The sequence below is a fragment of the Anabrus simplex genome, chromosome 8 (genome assembly GCF_040414725.1).
Source record: "Anabrus simplex isolate iqAnaSimp1 chromosome 8, ASM4041472v1, whole genome shotgun sequence".
In the NCBI taxonomy this organism is placed as follows: Eukaryota; Metazoa; Arthropoda; class Insecta; order Orthoptera; family Tettigoniidae; genus Anabrus; species Anabrus simplex.
The window spans coordinates 206,281,901-206,302,536 of NC_090272.1; the positions used below are offsets into that span (position 1 = coordinate 206,281,901).

At 43.3% G+C, this 20,636-nt stretch overlaps 1 protein-coding gene across 1 annotated transcript in view; it reads right to left on the minus strand.

The window, feature by feature from the left end:
- The window catches only part of LOC136878699 (uncharacterized), a 102,084-nt gene that overhangs the window by 37,637 nt on the left and 43,811 nt on the right, over positions 1–20,636 (minus strand). Inside the window, exon 2 of the mRNA XM_067152125.2 lies at positions 1,505–1,616. Within this exon, the coding sequence (XP_067008226.2) occupies positions 1,505–1,616 (112 nt within the window). The remainder of the gene's footprint in view (positions 1–1,504; positions 1,617–20,636) is intronic.

Below are 20,636 nucleotides of genomic sequence, written 5' to 3' on the forward strand. Positions count from 1 at the left end.
TGTCCAGCACAAATCTCACATGGAGTGACCGGGATTTGAAGTACGGAACCTAGCGGTGAGAGGACGACGCGCTGCCGTATGAGCTACGGGGGCTACGACCAATTCAAAGGAATACGTTGTAATAACATTCAAAGTGTTCAAGGTACAATTAAGCGAATCAGTGAGGGATAAATACTTCTTGTATAACTTTTAAAAGTCCGGTCAAGAGGATTTCAAATTTTATTCCTAGAATGTCCTTCAGTTATAATGTCACAGTTTTATATTATCTTTTGAATTATCGCAGTAAATCTCACTCGTTACAGTCAATTTTTAAAGAATACATATTTTGTTTAGTAACAAATATAAATTATTTTTTTATTTCTATAGTAGCTCAGATAATTAGCCTCCGTGGCTCAGACGGCAGCGCGTCGGCCTTTCACCGCTGGTTACAGTGGTTCAAATCCCGGTCACTCCATGTGAGATTTGTGCTGGACCAAGCGGAGGCGGGACAGGTTTTTCTCCGGGTACTCCGGTTTTCCCTGACATCTTTCATTCCAGTAACACTCTCCATTCTCATTTCATAGAATCTGTCACTCATTAATAAATCACTTTGGGAGTGGCGACCCCATCGTACTAATAGCCTATATCTGCTTCATTCATTACATCCCTGACCCGGTCATTGACTGGAAAACAGCTTGTAGGTTTTCAGTAGCTCAGATACCTCAAATTTTAATGGGGAAACCGAACGCCAATCTCCTTTTCCCAGAACCTATATGTAATTCTGTCAAAGTAAGCTTATTACCTCGCACCCCAGAGATATTCAAGACTTTCATTCTATTATCGTTACATCTGTTATTTTGTGGCTGGCGCCCATCAACAATTGTATGTGCAAGTAATCAGGTAAGTACTAAGTGTGAGTACAGAGTCCGACGACTGAATATTTTATTTCATGAATAAATTAATTGTGTCATTATAATTCAGTTTCATATTGTAAAATCAATACGTGAGTAAAGTCTACAACACGTTATGTTAAACAATCGCCATTTCAACACTAAAATTCACTCTGTGATTCACAATTTTCTGTTTTGTGTTATTGTTCGCGACCTATTAAAGCTAAGTATAATGGGAACTTCTTTGTGGAACTTAATATATTACACATACTTTTTTACAGTTTAGGGCAATGTAAGCCGAAAAAGCATTCGCGCGGCGTCGTTTTCTTCGAGTAGTTTCGCTAAAACACTGACTTCTTCGCTTACTTTCATTCCATCACAGTTAAATATTTAATACATTGTAACCTTCCTCGAGTGATCCTCTAGAAAACAAATAGGCAACAGCGAAAGGCGTATAAAAAAACTGCCCAGCGGTTCTCAAGTTAGAAACGAACACCATGACAGACAGACAGACAGACAGACAGACAGACAGACAGACAGACAGACAGACAGACAGACAGTTTTTATAGTACAGTAGAGACCTTTTTGTTTCCGAATAGTTGTATGAGAGACCTGGAGAAATGTACAGAACTTACCCTGGGGAAGGGGTGGTGGGGGTTGTCCGGCCGCTGGACACACTGGACGGAGTTCTGCTGCGGACCACAGAACTGCTCGGGGTACGGGACCTGCTCCGCCGTCGGTCCCGAACTGTTGACAGAGAGACAACATTGCACTGTACTTCATACCCAATGTGATGTCATATATCAGCCTTATCTGTGTGCCACAACGTGGTCATAACCTTCCGTATCACGCTCTGTGCTACGGTTTGATGATAACCAGTTAATAACAACGGCCATGCTCCAAAGTTATTTACATCGTGAAGTGGTGGTCCTTTTCGGAGAGACGTAGTACAGTCGAACATCGATATCTCGAATTTTCAGTATCTCGAAGTAACTTAAATTTCCCTGCCGTTTATCCTATTCTTCACGTGTATTTATTTCTCCATTACTCGAAATTTGGTTACACGAATTTCTCGAAGCAAACATTTCCTCCCTTGAAGCAAAACATACTCTGTAATTCGAAGTTTGTGCACCATTAACTGTGCAATACGGCATTTGTGGTTTGTGAGGCACAGTTAACAAGTAAAGAAAGGGTTACATGGGAGCTAATATGACGGGAACCGAAAAACTAAGATTTCTAGTGATCGGAACATCGCGAAGCCTCGCTGTTTCTCGGGTGTGAATTAATTACCGGTCACGTACGTAAGCAACTGCCGAAGTCGCGGATGACGAGCTCCATTTACAAATCTCGGCTGCGTGGAATTGAGAAGTTTCAACGCGAAGGGAGGAAAGGTTAACAGTAACAAACAGAAGAGACGAACGGATTTTTTCCAAAGGTGTTAACGGAGGTATGTTTCTTGTTTCACTACTGTATGTACTGTATCATGTCTTCTATAAAGTTACTATAATAAGGGTTATAATTAAAATGATGCCGTAAAATAGAGTTAGTTTGTATATCTTTAAATACTGTTGAAAATAGTGTATTCAGTATATGAACGCACATACATATGATCCAATTATGTGTTGTACATGCTCAAAAACGGTATTCTCTGTATCCCGAAATTTCGATAACTCCAAATGAAATTTGTTGTCTGTCCTGAATGAGAAAGACGTTCAACCCTTCCAAAAATGAAGGTGACTGCAAAGTATACGATAGGGAGGAAGACTCGAGGGTTCCAAATAATAATAATAATAATAATAATAATAATAATAATAATAATAATAATAATAATAATAATAATAATAATAATAATAGGTAGGCACTTTTCATGGAAATAATTTCATACTGTAGGCCTATATATTTACATATTTTACTTATTCAGTAGATGCAAGTCCCTCTCTGTGGTGTAGTGGTTAGTGTGATTAGCTGCCACCCCCGGACGCCCGGGTTCAATTCCCGGCTCTGCCACGAAATTTGAAAAGTGATACGAGGGCTGGAAAGGGGGTTCACTCAGCCTCAGGAGATCAACTGAGTATAGGGAGTTCGATTCTCTCCTCAGCTATCCTCGAAGTGGATTTCCGTGGTTTCCCCACTTCTCCTCCACGCAAATGCCGGGATGGCATTAGGGCCACGGCCGCTTCCTTTCCTCTCCCTTGTCTATCCCTTACAATTTTCCCATCACCTCACAAGGTCCCTGTAAAATATAGCAGATGAGGCTACCTGGGCGAGGTAGAAGTCCTCCACCCCAGTTGTATCCCCCGACCCAAGTCTCTCGCTCCAGGATACTGCCCTTGAGGCAGTAGAGGTGGAATCCCTCGCTGAGTCCGATGGAAACCCAACTCTGGAGGGTAAACGGATTAAGAAAGAAAGAAAGAAAGAAAGAAAGAAAGAAAGAAAGAAAGAAGACTACATACCCCCCTCCCCGCCACTCTCACTCTCTGGCAAACTAACGAAACTTCAAATTGCCAATAAATCAGGATAGTTGAAAAAAGTTATGATATCTCAATGGAAATCCATTTATATACACTTTATGGTTGGCTTTGTGTGCTAGCCATAGCCTTCAGAATGAGCTGGAGATTCGAAATTTTGCCAAAAGGTAGATCCGGCAAAAAAGTGCGGATATTCTACCTATAAAGTTCTTCATTTTATTAGAAAATGGCAACCTGATCAAATTTAAATTTAAAAAACCATACCTCATCACTAATAGAACAGTTAATTTTCTTTCACGATCACACACTTTTTATATTATTAATACTATCTTAGCGACTTATAATATAGGAAGCTTAATATTTAATAAATGCATATATCGGTATTTGCTGGAAGGGCAAGCAGTTGAAGTGATCTGAATAATTTCACCAGCCATCACGATCTTTATTGCCTTCCCATCGCTTCGACTTTTGTACCTTCGTGATGAATCCATAGGCCCTCTTATTACCATAAAAGCAGTAGGACACCAGTGATATTGAAGTAATGAATACACCGACTTAACTACTCCTAACGAATTTAACTGGTACATTCTTTCCTATAGTGAAATACCAACTAACGGATTCAGTCTTCTAGATATTGACAATCCTCCCTATAAATACATACATTCGAATACTAATAACAACCGCCGACGTTCTATACCCATGAACAGGTGTCAACCCCTGGTACAATTGTTTTAATAAACCGCTCATGGCTATACTACGACCAAATGTTCAGAAATTTTTGGTGCTAATCACAGATTTATGCCCATTGTGATTGAAAGAATTAACATCAACTCATTTATTAAGTTAATGATAAATATTATCATCAGATGACAGTAAGTACTGGTTTTTAAACCATTTTATAATAATTAACACCTACTTCTGATGAAGGAATTAGTTTATCGGGCGAGTTGACCGTGCGGTTAGGGACGCGGAGCTGTGAGCTTGCATCCGGGAGATAGTGGGTTCGAACCCCACTGTCGGCAGCCCTGAAGATGGTTTTCCGTGGTTCCCCATTTTCATACCAGCTGTACCTTAAGGCCACAGCCGATTCCTTCCCACTCCTAGGCCTTTCCTATCCCTTCGTCACCATAATACCTATCTGTGTCAGTGCGACACAAAGCCAGTTATAAACAAATAGTTAATAGATAACATTAGTATATTGTACTAAAATAAAATCTAGACTTCAAAACTGCAGATTTACCAGTTTGTCACTTTCGCTAGTTTGCCAGAGGGGCAGAGGACAGATTATATAAATCCACCTTCTGCTCCTAACTAAATTGGCATTCACCGATCCAACCTGCATTCTAGTATACAGAGTGTAACTAAATATGTGGAAAACTCCGGGGATTCAATAGAGGACCTGACAACAATCAGAACATATCCTGTAAACACATGGTTTATTTGCTTTCGTTTCCGTGTTACAGGCATTGTTTGTGGCGTGCATAACACAGACCACTTCACTATGCAGGTTGGTCATTTGTGTTGATAAAGTGTAATGTACTACTTACAGTTCTCTGCAGAAGGTGCTCAAAGTGGCTACCACAAGCTGTAATGCGCCGCATTATTGACTGTCTCACGCGTTCCCATATTCCAGGCGTCTGTCGTATCTGCTGACACTCTTGCTCTATTCGCTGACGCAGCATTTCCATGTTATACATAGATGTGGCATACACAATGGCCTTAAAATGACTCCATAAATAGAAGTCTAATGGATTGAGATCGGGAGATCGAGCAGGCCACGGTGTTGGTCCTTGACGCCTTATCCATTTGTTTGGGAATCGCTGATGTAAAACTGCTCTAGCAGCAAGAGCAAACTGAGGCGGTGCTCCATCATGCATGAAACACATGCGCTGAATTAAATCTAGTGGAACGTCTTTCAACAAACCATGTAAATCATATGTTAAAAAGGCGCAGTATGACGGTCCTGTCAATGTTCCCGGTAAAATGAAAGGAGCAATTAATGTGTGCGTTTTGAGCACCTTCTGTAGAAAACTGTTAAGTAGTAAATTACATTTTATCAACACAAATGACCAACCTGCATGGTGAAGTGGTGTGTGTTATGTACACCACAAACAAAGCCTGTAACACAGGAAACGGAAGCAAATAAACCATATGTATACAGGACATGTTCTGCTTGTTGTCAGGTCCTCTTATCGAATCCCCAGAGCTTTACCACATATTTGGTTACATCTTGTATATCAAGACAGCTATCGGTTTCGGGGAAATAAATTAGGTTAAATAATGTTATTGGTTTTCCGCCTCACTAATTACCTTTGCGATTTTCGGAGACACCGAGATGGCAGAAAGATTGTCCTGTACGAGTTCTATTTTCTGCATTGAACCTATCGAGTTATTTGGACGGTTCAGAGCGATACTATCGTAACTAGCATTTTTCAGTTTTTACATTAAAGCAAATTAAATTTGTGTGTATGCCAGATACCGAGAAAGAAGAATTATCTATAATCTGTATAAAAATCAGTCTACAATGATAAGAATCGAGGGCTTTGAAAGAGAAGCAGCGATCCAGAGAGGAGTGAGGCAAGTCTGCAATTTGCCCCCCCCCCCTTTTTTCAGTGTTTACAGAGAATAGGTGGTAAAGGAAATCAAAGAGGAATTTGGAAAGGGAATCCAAGAATAGGAAATCAAGACTCTGAGATTTGCTGATGATTTGTTATTCTATCCGAGTCTGCAGATAATCTGGAGAAATTACTGAATGGTATGGACAGGGTCTTGGGTAAGGAGTACAAGATGAAAAGAAGTCCAAAACAAAAGTAATTGAGTGCAGTCGAACGAAGTCAGGTATTGCAGGGAATATTTGATTCGAAAATGAAGTCTTAAAAAAAGTAGATGAATATTGTTACTCGGGTAATAAAATAACTAACGATGGCAGAAATAGGACATAAAATGCAGACTAGCACAGGAAGGCCTTTTTAAGAAACAAATTTGCTCACTTCGAACAGTGATTTAACAATTAGAAATACGTTTTTGAAGACATTCGTCTCGAACGTGGCATTGTATGGAAGTGAAACATGGACGATAACCAGCTCAGAAAGGAAGAGAAAGAAGCTTGTGAAATGTGGTGGTACATAAGGATGCTGTAGCTGAGATAGGTAGATGAAGAAATACTGAATCGAATTGGTAACCTGAATCGAACTGGTGAGAGAAGAACGATTCGGTTGAATTTAATGAGAAGAGATAAAATAATAGGACACATCTTAAGACACCCAGGATTTGTTCGGTTGGTTTTTGAGGGAAGTGTAAGCGGTAAGAATGGTAGGGGCAGACTAAGGTATGCTTATGTCAAGCAGATTACAACAGATGTACGATATAGTACTTACGTAGAAATGAAAAGGTTAGCACAGGACTGGGTGGCATGGAGGGCTGCATCAAACTAGTCTATGGATTGACGACTCAACAACAACAATGCCAGAAATCACCACAGAGACGTATGGCTGTCAGCGTTCTGAGTGATACTAACGGCTGTAAGTCTTCAGGGTAATTTCTGGCATACACAAACTTTTAATTTGCTATAATGTAAAATTTGAAATATGCTAGTTACGATAGTATTGCTCCGCACAGACGAATTAAACACCTTCAAATACCACCAGACTGAGCTGGAATCGCCCCACGTGTCTGCGTTCTACGGTTTGAGTACTCAGTCTAGTTACGGAATTTTGTATTGTTTACGGAGCAGTGATGTGGAACAACTTTTGGTCTATTTTTAGTTGACTGTTTTTAAAGTAACTTATATATCAAGGTGTTTTTTACAGATATGTTGGTTTTCTTTAAAGGGTGGGTCAAACATGTCCGGTACTGATATGAAATGATGATAATCCCTGTATATTTGAAGGCATGGTGATCATTAAAACAAAACTGTTTAAGTCATTAAAATTATACTGTCGTTCATTATTACAGTAATAACATTGCTATAGTTTCTGGCCGTCCGTTGAAATACTGTATGGCATCGATACATGGCCAATAGATTGCTTTTCGACTCCTTCGTGGTATGTAGGCGTTTCGCATACATTTCACAGACTCGCAAAACCCTGTCTAAGGTTACCAGGTTGTTCAACTATTTTATCGAATTTCCCAATTCACGTATTTAAGAATATTTCTCCCGTTTTAGTTTCAATTGCCTTTCAAGACTAGAACTATTTTTCGCGAAGTTGAATTGCAGATTGTAGGTTTCTTTTTTCAAATGTTGGCAGTGTAAAGAAGCGCACAAAGTCAAAATTTCTCTCCCTGTTGCCACCTTCCATTTACTTCTCTTCGTTTCCTTTTACTTGTAAGCGTCGTCAGTGTAGCCATGTTCTAAACTGTTAGGAACAAGTGTGCAATTTTTGATTTTGTGAATATTCACAAACTGTCTATTGCATCGTGGGTGCTAAAAGTGACAACGAAAAACGGATTGTGAGAGACTTCAGGAGGACCTAAAAATGTGAGATGGACAGTGGATAATGGTATGATTGTAAATAGGATGAAGAGTAAAGTTGCGAGTTTCACCAAGAGGAAAGGTCCTCTCAGTTTTAATTGCTGTGTTGATGGGATGATAGCACCTCATGGAGAACACTGAATACCTAGGTGTTCATTGGGATAATCATATTAGCGAGGTTGTTAAGAAAGTTTACAGATCTCTTCACATGGTTATGCGAGTATTTAGGAGTTGTAGTAAAGATGTAAAGGAGAGGACGTGTAAGTCTCTGGCAAGACCCCAATTAGAATATGCTTCCAGTGTATGTGACCTACACCAGGACTACTTGATACGAGAATTGAAGAAAATTCAAAGGAAAGCGGCGCAGTTTGTTCTGGGCGATTTCCGATAAAGGAGTAGTGATACGAAAATATTGCAAACTTCGGGCTGGGAAGACTGAGGAGTAAGGAGACGAGCTGCTCGACTAAGTGGTATGTTTCGAGCTGTCAGCGGAAAGTTGGTGTGGGATGACAGTAGACGAATAAACTTGAGCGGAGATCATAATATGAAGATAAAGTTGGATTTTAAGAGGACAAATTGGGGCAAATATTCATTTATAGGACGAGGAATAAGGGACTGGAATACATTTTCAAGGGAAGTGTTCGATAGTTCTTTGAAAACGTTTATGAGAAAGCTAGGTAAACAATTGAAAGGGAATTTGCCACCTGGGTGACAGCCCTAAATGCACTTCATTGATGACTGACAAAGAAACAGGCTCGATGCATGTGCATCTTTCCACCTGGGAAAAACTTGTTTAGGGCCGGTAAAAGCCGTTCAAAGCATACTGTTCTTAGACTTCAGTATTGCCCACGGAAGGAATAATCATTGTTCGCATCATGCATCAACTACAAGTAATATGATGATGATGATTATTATTATTATTATTATTGTTCAAAGGGCCTAACATCTAGGTCATCGGCCCCTAATTCTTACGAAATGTTATGACAATTTAAAAATCCATAATCCTCCGCTGACCAGAATTCGAAAACGTGAGGACGAAGAATGAATGGCTGCATATGAAGTTAAAACCATCAGTGGATCCGACCCGCAATGCCCCACATTCCCAGAAACTAGCATCAAACAATAGTATTACTGAGCAAGGGATTGCTTCTAAAGCACAATACTGAATCGATGATGCTTGAAGTCGAAACGGGTCCAAAATCCAGGTCATCGGCCCCTCATAATGGTACTTGTCGCTAGGAAAGTAGAACCATGGTATTTGTCATATTGCGGTACTAATCAAAAGTAGCGTAGACTCGCTGTATTCCACACACTATGGCACTACTCACAGATAATGACATTCCCACATGTAACACAGACCTATGGTGTTTCGCACACTGCGGCGCTATTTACAGGCAACGCAAGCATATACAGGCAACGCAAACCTATGGCGTTCCTCGGAGGACGAGTTCGACAGCCGTAGTGGAAGGACGTGTTCCTCTCGCTCGCTCTCTCTCTCTCCTCGCCAGGCGCTCTGTACTTTCCCAGTACTAGTCAGGCAGCTGTACTTGTTAGTACATCTCCGAAAGAGCATTATCTACTGTCTGTACTTTTAAGTACACAGTACGAGCATTGTCAGGAAGCACTTTTTAGTGCTATTCTCTTTCAGGATTTTATTTCAGGAAGCGACAGGTATGATGGAACTTCGAGAAGACCTACCAGAGAACTTCAAGGACGCAGTAGGGGAGATTGTTCTCTGGGTCGACCACAGGACCGTCCCGCTGAACCACGCCGCCCCTGCGCTGCTGGTGCAGTACCGACCTGGGGAGGACACCTACAGGGAGGCCTACCTCATCATTGAGCTCCTCACGAGGCTCGAGGGGGCCACAGGGAAGGAGCTCTCCCCCGACGCCGTCGAGAACATCGAGAACTGGGCGATAATTATTCGCCCCACGGACCCAGGCCAGATCAGCCGCTACGAGAGGAGCTTCTCTGCTTACTTTCAGGTCACCCGAATACCAGGCAAGAGGAACTACACTACCGGCAACGGTAGCCAGGAGACTGCCACACAGACGGAGCCGAGGAAGGAGGACGACGGCGGCGCTCCCGAGCGCCGCGACGGCGCGACCCCAGTTGGAAAGCTGTACCTTACGAAGTACACGCAGACCAACAAGGCCGCCAACCAGGATCGTCGCCAACCTACCAAGGCGAAGTGGTCGCAGACGCAGGCCCACCAGGAGGGGCCTGTAACCCGGGCGCAAACCAGGAGGGCGCCCGTGTTGGTGGATGGCAGCACGGCAGTGGAGAAGGACGCCCCTTGGTGTTCTGATGCTGCTGCCCAGGCACAGCCTGCCTGCATGTCTGTCGAGTTGCAGACCTCGATGTGCGCCCCTCAGGACAGGGAAAGCAGTCGAGTGCTAGCACCGACCGACGCCGCCGCCGCCAGCCAGGAGAAGGAAGAAGACGGCGACGCAGCGGAACCACCAGCTACCCCGGGGTCACCAGGCCGGGAGGAGGACCACCAGGACGCGGCCTCTTCCCCTGCCGAGAAGACACGCCCGGGAAGAAGAAGAAGAAGAAGAAGACGACGCCGGACCAGGAAGCAGAAGGCGACGCCGGCCCATCAGGAGATGGCCACCCAGCCGCAACCCAAGACTGCTCCCAGGACAGCAATCAGCCGAGGAGCCAATCAGGAGAGGACCTCAGCAGGTAGCGGCAGTCAGGTGAGAACAGAACGTCCCCCTCAACAGCTCTTGCAGTGTTTCCGCTGTCTGAGGTGGGGCCACCGTCAGGTCAGCTGTGGGCTCGAGGTGAGGTGCAACCGCTGTGGTGGTGATCACCACTACACGGCCTGCGCAGCACTTAGGGAGGCGCCGGTGTGCGCCAACTGCTCGGGGGGCCACCCGGCCTCCCATCGCAGTTGCCCTGTCTACCGGGCCATGGCGCGGGCAGAGAGGAAGGAGGCCCGGCGCCATGTCCCACAACCATCCAGCAGGTCCCCGCCTCGGCGGGCTTGGCCTCATTCTCCGGGATTGGAGACTGGGTACGAGGGACCTCAAGGGGGTCGGGCGGTGCGGCAGGCACTAGTGGCTATTGCCGCATGGCTCGGCAACCGGCACGGCCCGCGCTAGTCACAGCAGTGCCCAGAAGGACTGATCCCCTGAATAACTGGCATGGCGAGGAATAGGCTTATGACTGTGCATGATACCTATTCCCAACTAACACAATTACCTGGACCTCTCCAGAACCACATCCTTGCATGTGCTATCTACAAAATGTCAGGTTTTACATGTAGGCATCTTTCTATTTCCGCCTATGTGGTTTTGTCCTGACCCTTACTACCTGATTACACCACTATTGATACCCACCACCACATCTGGCCTGGTAGCATGCTGAGCATGGGGACAGGCAGATACTCCTGTAGTATCACACTTCCACTCCTCCCTGCTATCTTTTTCTTCTTAGAACTAATAGCATGTCGGAGGCCATGTAGATTGAGTCGATGGTCACGCGGGGGGAGCGGGCTTCGGGGGCCCCCCCGAAAAAAAAAAAAAAAAAAAAAAAAAATGGCGTTCCTCATAAGTGGACTAACCACAGCGACCCGCACTATCCCGTGGTGTTCCTCACATAGTGGGTACTAAGCATAGGCAAGGCAGAACCATGGTGTTGGTTATATAGGGGTACGAATCACAGGTACTGTAAAATGCATCCTGAGCCATACACTGTCGCTACTAATCACAAACCTACTTTGTACCTAACATAGTGGTATTACGCGCAAGTAAAAGCGAACCATGGTGTTCACTGCGTGATGGTACTAATTGCAAGTAGTATCATGGTTCTAATTTGACCATCCCTTGGTCGCCCCTTTTAGTCGCCTCTTACGACAGGCAGGGGATACTGTAGGCATAATATTCGTAAGTCATCAATGCAAGGAATGGGATGCGAAACAAGGCAGCAAATTCTCTATGTTTTAAATGCCGATAAATCAGCAACAAGAAGCGGTGACTTCAAAACGTTGGCGGCTTAAGTAAATATGATTTAGGGCCTACCACGCTGTGAAACATTATGATTATAAGAATCTAAATCTTCTAGCACACAAGAACATTTAAATAATGTCGACAATGTTGAACATGTAGTGCAAAATTTCTCCTGATGCATAACGATTACGTGGCAACCCTAGTCTGTCACAGAACAGCTGAAAGGACTCAACACGACACCAGACCGCCGCGCCGGTTGGCGCGCTCAATGGAGGAAGTTACAACAACCTTGAACCACGTGTGGAGGTATTGTGGGCGAACTCATGTCGGAAATAACGTAATTATAGTGTAGCACAACGGCAGTTGCTCTTCTGGAGCTGCTCTTCTGAAAGGCAAGCAGCATAAGCTATGCTTTTCTCAGTTTCTTAACATATCATTGTAATTTATTTCTTACTGTCTGTTCAAACTTGCGATATCTAGTATGAGTTATAATGTCTGGATAAGGAGGATAATTTATTGCACGAGCTAGTGGCAGACGTGTGCCACGCGCTCACTCTACAGGGTTGCCAGTGAATGTGTGATTTTTTTCTTTGCCCTGAGGATAAGTATACCAAATATGTGCATTTTTCCGGATGTATTCGATTTTTCAACGTATCCAAGAAAGTACTTGAATTGGATTCAGAGACCTTGAGTATAGGAAGCCAGTGCTCAATCAATCAATCAATCAATCAATCAATCAATCAATCAATCAATCAATCAATCAATCAATCAATCAATCAATCAATCAATCAATCAATCAATCAATCAATCAACATTGACCTGCATTTAGGACTGCCGCCCAGGTGTCAAGATTTCCTATCAGTTGGAAATTTAACGAATATCTCCTTTGATAAATTATTCCAATCCCTAACTCCTCTGCCTATAAACAACAATTTCCCCCAATTTGTCCTCTTCAGTTCCAATTTTATCTTCATCATTCGAAGTTGTATCTCCACTGACAGCTCGGAACATTCCGCTTAGTCGAACTGTTCGTCTCCTTATTACCAAGTCTTCCCAGCCCAAAGTTTACAATATTTTCGTTAACACCACTCTTTTGTCGAAAATCATATAGAACAAATAGCGACGCTTTTGGGTCTTTTCCAGTTGTTGTATCAAGTATTCCGGAAGAGGGTCCCATACACTAGGACCATGACATAATTATAATAAGTGTGAGGACTCGAGTTCAAGCGCGCCCCGCCAGGCAGCGCTCGAATGGGCAAGCTCCACAGTACCAATCAGCTGGTCTTAGGAATCATGGCAGAGGAAACTTATTACTCAGTAACTGATAACTATATGCACTGTCTTTTAAAAAACAATGAGAGATTACAGTTAAAGTACCACGGTAGGCTACAATGGATAAATCACACATGGAAATAAGAGCTACGGCCTTCATCACATGTTGCGGAAAGCAAAGGTTACTGGAGTGTAAATATAGGCCTACAGATAAATAGCACATAACTCCCAGCATATTAAAACAAACACCCATGACCTATTTAAAGGTAATACTCTACTTACAAACTCAATTTGTCGGTTACTGGAGTTTCAAAAGCTTGCGTGAAGCTAGGGAAAATGTGAGGCACTGTTCCTGGACGTATTTTCCATCTCACACGCGAGATATCCGCTTTTTCACCATTCACTATAAAATTATCTGATTTTACTATCAAATCAGAGAAATGAACATGGCACATTCGACAAATTCTGTTATTACGCGTTAAAATGTATTACAGAACTATTTAAAATAGTTCTATTTGAATCCGCCTTGTCAATACACTTATTAATGAAAGAAAACTGTTTATTTAACCAAACATGAGTTGAAATGTTAACTCAGTATCCTTCCATAGAATAGCTCTGGCCCATTTTTCAAATTGATTTCTATCCTTCGATGGTGAAAAAAATCGCGTATCATGAACTGCTCTACCACAGCCTGGCTCACAGTCAGGCACTAAACAGCATGGCATGCTGAACTATTAAATCAATCAAACCACATAAGATACATGCTTGAAGTACACAACACACAACTTATTCACTGAAATATCTCGCACAGTAACATCTCCCAAACTTTTTCATACCCGGCTTGCCTAGAAGTACTAGAGCACGTGTTGGATATAATCACTCGCAGTGCTTGCAGGTGCAGGACCACAAACTACCATGCTATAATGGCTGGGTCCTCACACTTGGTCTTATATTCGTCATGCTAGAACCTTACACTAAATTATGGTCTTACCAGAGACTTATATCCTCTTTCCTTCACATCCTTACTACAACCCCTAAATACCCTCATAGCCATACGAAGAGATCTGTAACTTTTATTTACAGTCTCTAACACTTAGGTATTTACAGTGATCCCAAGAATGAATGTCATCCCATCGACATAGTAGTAAAAAATGAGAGAACTTCTCTTCTTTGTTAAAATCATAACCTGACTTTTCACCACACTGACCATCATACCATCGTCTGCTGTCCATCTCAAAACTCTGCAGAGGTCTGTTATGCAGTCGCTCATAATCCTGTATGTTATTTATTACTGTATACACTGTAACATCCTCTGCAAATAAATCCTTAGCTGTGATTCCAGTTACTTACTCGTATCATTTACATATAAGGAAAAACAGAGGTCCAATAACACTGCCTTGTGGGACAACCCACTTCATCACTACAGAATCAGATAATGCTTCGTCTAATATAAATCTGAGTTCTGTTTTCTAGAAATTCAGCCACCCACTCAGTCACTATTTTGTCCATTCCAATATCCCTCATTTTCGTCAATGTTCCATTATCTACCCTATCAAAGGCCTTGGATGGGTCAATAACGATACAGTTAATTTGATCTGCTGAATCTAAAATATCCCCTGTATCCTTTTTGTAAATACATTTGTTATCATACATAAACTGTGTTAGCAACCGATTTATCGCTATACCGTTAGGTTTGGAGGAGGAGGAGGATTGACCACATGAATAGTGCTGGTGGTGATTGTGGTTTTAAGAGGTTAAACATAATGTTATTTGCTTTACGTCCCACTAACTACTTTTACGGTCTTCGGAGACGCCGAGGTGCCGGAATTTAGTCCCGCAGGAGTTCTTTTACGTGCCAGTAAATCTACTGATACGAGTCTGTCGTATTTGAGCACCTTCAAATACCGCCGGACTGAGCCAGGATCGAACCTGCCAAGTTGGGGTTAGAAGGCCAGCGCTTTAACCGTCTGAGCCACTCAGCCCGGCAAGAGGTTAAACAACAATGTTATCTGCCCCTTTAATTATAGGAAAAAGTAGTTCGAATCTGCGAAGACTGGGCGAGTTGGCCGTGCGATTAGAGTCGCGCGGCTGTGAGCTTGCATCCGGGAGATAGTGGGTTCGAATCCCACTGTCGGCAGCCCTGAAGATGGTTTTCCGTGGTTTCCCATTTTCACACCATACAAATGCTGGGACTGTACCTTAAGGCCACGGCCTCTTCCTTCCCACTCCTAAGCCTTTCCTATCCCATCGTCGCCATCAGACCTATCTGTGTCGGTGCGACGTAAGCAAAAAAAGAATCTGCGAAGAAAGAAGGCATCTGATAACGAAAGAAAATGACCATGAAAAACTGAAAAAAGGAACGATTCCCTTGTCCTCTCAAACCTGCTACTGTCGGGGGTTCAAGAGGGGGAATAACTGACAAGTAGGAAATGGATGGGAAGAATTAAATTAAAATAGAAACGGCGCCAGATTATTCCAACGTCTCTGAGCGCGAGGGTCTGGAAGAGGAGGATATGACCCGGGGAGGTAGGACAGAAGAAATAAGTCCGGTACAAGGAAGTGCTAACCAACGGCGCTACACAGCAATTTTATCGTAATACCTTTAATGTGGACAGAAAATAGATCACCTGGGTGGAGGTTGTGATATTTATTAAATAATAATAATAATAATAATAATAATAATAATAATAATAATAATAATAATAATGCCCGCCTCTGTGGTGTATTGGTTAGTGTGATTAGTTGCCACCCCCGGAGACCCAGGTTCGATTCTCGGACTAAACTTGAAAATTAGTACGAAGTCTGGAACAGGGTCCACTCAACTTCAGCAGGTCAACTGATTAGAGGGGTTTCGATTCCCACCTCAGCCATCCTCGAAATGGTTTTCCGTGGTTTCCCACTTCTTCTCCAGGCAAATACCGGGATGGTACCTGGGTTAAGGCCACGGCCGCTTCCTTCCCCTCTCCCTTGCCTATCCCTTCCAAGCTTCTTTTCCCCTTACAAGGCCCTTATTCAACATAGCAGGTGAGGCCGCCAGTGCGAGGTACTGGTCTTCCTCCCCAGTTGTATACCCCTGACCCAACGTCTCACGCTCTAGGACACTGCCCTTGAGGAGGCAGAAGTGGGATCCCTCGCTGAGTCCGAAGGAATAACCAACCCTGAAGTATAAACGGATTAAGAAAGAAAGAAAGAAAGAAAGAAAGAAAGAAAGAAAGAAAGAAGGAAAGTAAGAAAGAAAGAAGAAAATAATGTATGTTGCATTTGCGAAATATTTTTGTTCCATTACCTTAAACATAATTTATTTCGGCCATAACTATAGCTAAGCCAGCCCCGCGTTGTAGGGGTAGCGTACCTGCCCTTTTACCCGGAGGCTCGGGGTTAGATTTCCGGCCAGGTCAGGGATTTTTACCTGCATCTGAGGGCTGGTTCGAGGTCCACTCAGCCTACATGACTACAATTGAGGAGCTATCTGACGGTGAGATGGCGGCCGCGGCCAAGAAAGCCAAGAATAACGACCGAGAGGATCCGTCGTGCTGACCACACGACATCTCGAAATCTTCACGCCTTCGGGATGAGCAGCGGGCGCTTGGTAGGCCACGGCCCTTCGGGCTGTTGCGCTATGGGTATTTTATAAATACAGCTGCAACAGGACTCGAGATCACGTCGTCGAGGTTTGCAGACAAGTACGGTAACCACTCGGCCACCACTCCGATTGACTGCAGTTTTTTTTTTTTTTTTCTGCTAGTGGCTTTACGTCGCACCAACACAGATAAGTCTTATGGCAACGATGGGATAGGAAAGGCCTAGGAGTTGGAAGGAAGCGGCCGTGGCCTTAATTAAGGTACAGTCCCAGCATTTGACTCTGGTATAACTCTCCAAGTATATACGCGTTGCGTTGGAATCGGGGATTCATCATATTTTTTTGGAAATTATTAGGTTGCGGACCCGACATATTTAAACAAAAATTTGTTCGTCTTTTAGTGTTCTATCCCCTCCACTTGGTCCTGGTTCATGACATTTGACCTCAACTTGTTTCGAAAACGGAACCGTATTGAATTAAACCCTTCTTACACGAGTTACTGTCGAGTGTCCTCCAAAAGGTAAATGGAAGCTCGTTGAAATCGGTTGGATGCAGGAACTGACCTCTCCTTGTCAGCCCGACTCATCCCAAACCTTAAATTGTGAGGATCCGGTGAAATGACCAAAGAGGGTCGGTCAGAGATCAAGAATAGTCCAGCAAAGATAGCTGGGTGCAATACTTGATCCTGTTCCATGTCTGGTTTCTGCCTGTCACATCTCACCAATAAAATATTCTACTTCGAGGCTGACTGGCCAAGCGTCGCAACTTCAGGGTTGGAGTCCTGGATTCGATTCTCGGCCAGGTCACGGGATTTTAATCTTGAACGATTCATTCCCTTGGCTCGAGGACTGGGTGTTAGTAATTCCCACAGTATACGTGTAACTCACAACACTATCCTCCACCACACAAGATGAGACATTGCCTGCCCTTTCAGAGGTGTCCGCCTTTCATGGCTATTAACAGGTGATTGCCGTTAAAATACAGCTAATATCCTAAAAAAAACCACTCACCTATAGTTGACTGCTATAGTTTTCTTTGCTGTGGAGTACCCGGTTAAGAAAAGTGTTCTACGCCAATGCCCAAAACTGTAAGAGGAAATTTTGAGTTTGGAATACTGTACAATCTCACCAGCGGTTCCGAAAACTTTTACATGTCACGAACTTACAGTACCTACTACAAGTCCTATTTTATCAACAACCAGACGGGAAAATCGCTTGATGGTTTACTGGTTATCTTCCCTTTTCAAGGTTGAGGCGAGCGTTTAGTAGCCTACTATCCCATGAAATTTTCTCACCAGATTTCAGTTCCTTTTTGGTAACATCGATGGATAACTTACTCGGATACAGTAGGAAATGTATCAGTTAGTGTATGGCTGCTAGTTCACTATGTACTGTAGGTCTACAGTCACGCTGGTAGCCCATACCATTCATTCATTTCTTCCCCGCACAGACAGAGAATACGGTATAATCAATTCACACAACTACCAGATGCTAAGAAGATATGATAATCCTGAACATTTTGTTAAGTAATATTAGTATTATACTGAGCAAATCTACTTCGCGGTACCGGTACGTACTTTTAAGTCCACGTCCATACTACCATTCTCATCTCCGCGTCACCGAAATCCAGTAAGTGATCGTGTGACGTTAAACCAATAACAAACAAGTGTATGAGACCCCGCATGTCATTCGAAATATTTTCTGTCCAGCCTTTGTTGGTAAATATCGTAGTTAAAAGCCAGTGTTGTGAGCCGAAGGCATATTGTGTGAAAATAATTACCATTTCTATCAGGCCCGTTCGAAAGACAGAAATAATTGTTTTAATGTTGGATTGCCCTAATAACTGGGCAATAGTTGTATTTTTATCTCTCATTTTTAGGCATTTCTTACGAAATTCCTGTAATAGATTTACGTACATTTTTTCACGCATACTTGGGACCTTGTAGATCACAGGGTCAGTAAATGCTCGAAGAAAACTGATCTCACAAAAGCAATATAAACAAGAGGTATAAGCATTAACGTTGCGTAAGGCTGTGTTAGAATTTGAAAGTTCAGTTTTATACGATATTTAGCCTCCTACATTTAAATTAGTTGTATACATACATTACACAAATTCTGTTCAAATAACGAACTGGGTTCGAATTCCCCGTCGGCCATCCTCAAAAATGGGTTTTCGTGGTTTCCCATTTTCATCTCCAGCCAAATGAGGCGGGATGGTACCCATTTCATGGCCATAATCAATTTCTTCCCATTTCTAGCGCGTACAATTACACCTACATTCACAGACAACACCCTGATTACTACATATAGTCCGGCTCCATGGCTAAATGGTTAGCGTGCTGGCCTTTGCTCACAGGGGTCCGGGGTTCGATTCCCGACAGGGTGGGGAATTTTAACCATCATTGGTTAATTTCGCTGGCACGGGGGCTGGGTGTATGTGTCGCCTTCATCGTCATTTCATCCTCATCACGACGCGCAGGTCGCCTACGGGAGTCAAGTCAAAAGACCTACACCTGGCGAGCCGAACATGTCCTCGGACACTCCCGGCACGAAAAGCCATTCGCCATTTCATTTTACTATATATAGCTCACTCCCATGGGGTGTACCGGGAAAAGCAGCTACAGCTCTGGCGAGCCGAACATGTCCTCGGACACTCCCGGCACTAAAAGTCATGCACTAAAAGAATAACATTTGAAAACATTCAAGGTAACCATAACGTAGAGCCCTGAGCGGATATACAAAATAATATCCGCATCCGCAAAATGGTTATCCGCATCCGCAAAATGGTTATCCGCGGATATTGTAAATATATAACTCCAGTATATTACACCCAAGATATTGAAACGGATAGATCTGTTAACATAATTCAATAGGCCTGACACCTGGCACCACAACCCCTACAGTCACAGGTTCATCAGGGACATTATTTTGCGACAACTAGACGTATTGACCTTTGTTGCTTACTTCCATTAACTGAGGACATGAGCCAGCTAGGCTTAGGTCAGATTTTCGGCTTTATGGTCTCAATGCTCTTTATATATCACCGTTCTCCCATACCAGTGTCACGAGTCACCTAAACACAAGCAAAAACAAGAGTATAAGTCAATAAACTTCATTATTTAGAAATTATCAGAAAAAATTATTCGCGCTGCCATAGAATTTGTATCCGCCAAGACACTAACTTCGCGGATATTCGCATCCGTGCAGGGCTCTAACCATAAGAAGTGGTAGCATTTATTCTTTTTATGCTATTTGTTTTGCGTCACACCGACAGATATGTCTTACAGCGACGATGGGATGGGAAAGGCCTAGGAATTGGAAGGAAGCGGCCGTGGCCTTAAGGTACAGCCCCGGCATTTGCCTCGTATGAAAATGGGAAACCCAGGGCTGCCGACAGTGGGGCTCGAACCCACTATCTCCTGATTACTGGACACTGACCGCACTTAAGCGACTGCAGCTATCGAGCTCGGTAGCATTTATTCAGATGCTTTGAAGTTTCGTAAGATCATATTACATAATCAAAGCACATTCCAGTATAGACACAAAGTAACTGATGCAGCACATTAACACAAAAGATCTTGGAGAGAGGATCACAATGCCGTAATTTGCAGGTCTGTAGCTTGCACCGTTTCACTAAGACTTGGGCGAAAGGAGACGAGCTGCTCGACTAAGCGGTATGTCCCGAACTGTTAGTGGAGAGATGGCGTGGAATGACATTAGTAGGCGAAGAAGTTTGAGTGGTGCTTTTACAAGTAGGAAAATCACAATATGAACATGAAGTTCGAATTCAAGAGGACAAATTGTCAGGAGTTAGGGATTGGAATAATTTACTAAGGGAATTGTTCGACACATTTCCAAATTCTCTTAAATTGGCTAAGAAAAGACTACGTAAATAGCTGATAGGTAATCTGCCACTTCGACGACGGCTCTAAAGTACATATCAGTGGTGATTGACTGGTCGCTAGCGGCACGTGGTTGCATCCGGGACGGTCGTTTCTGGCACGTAACCACTGGAAATACT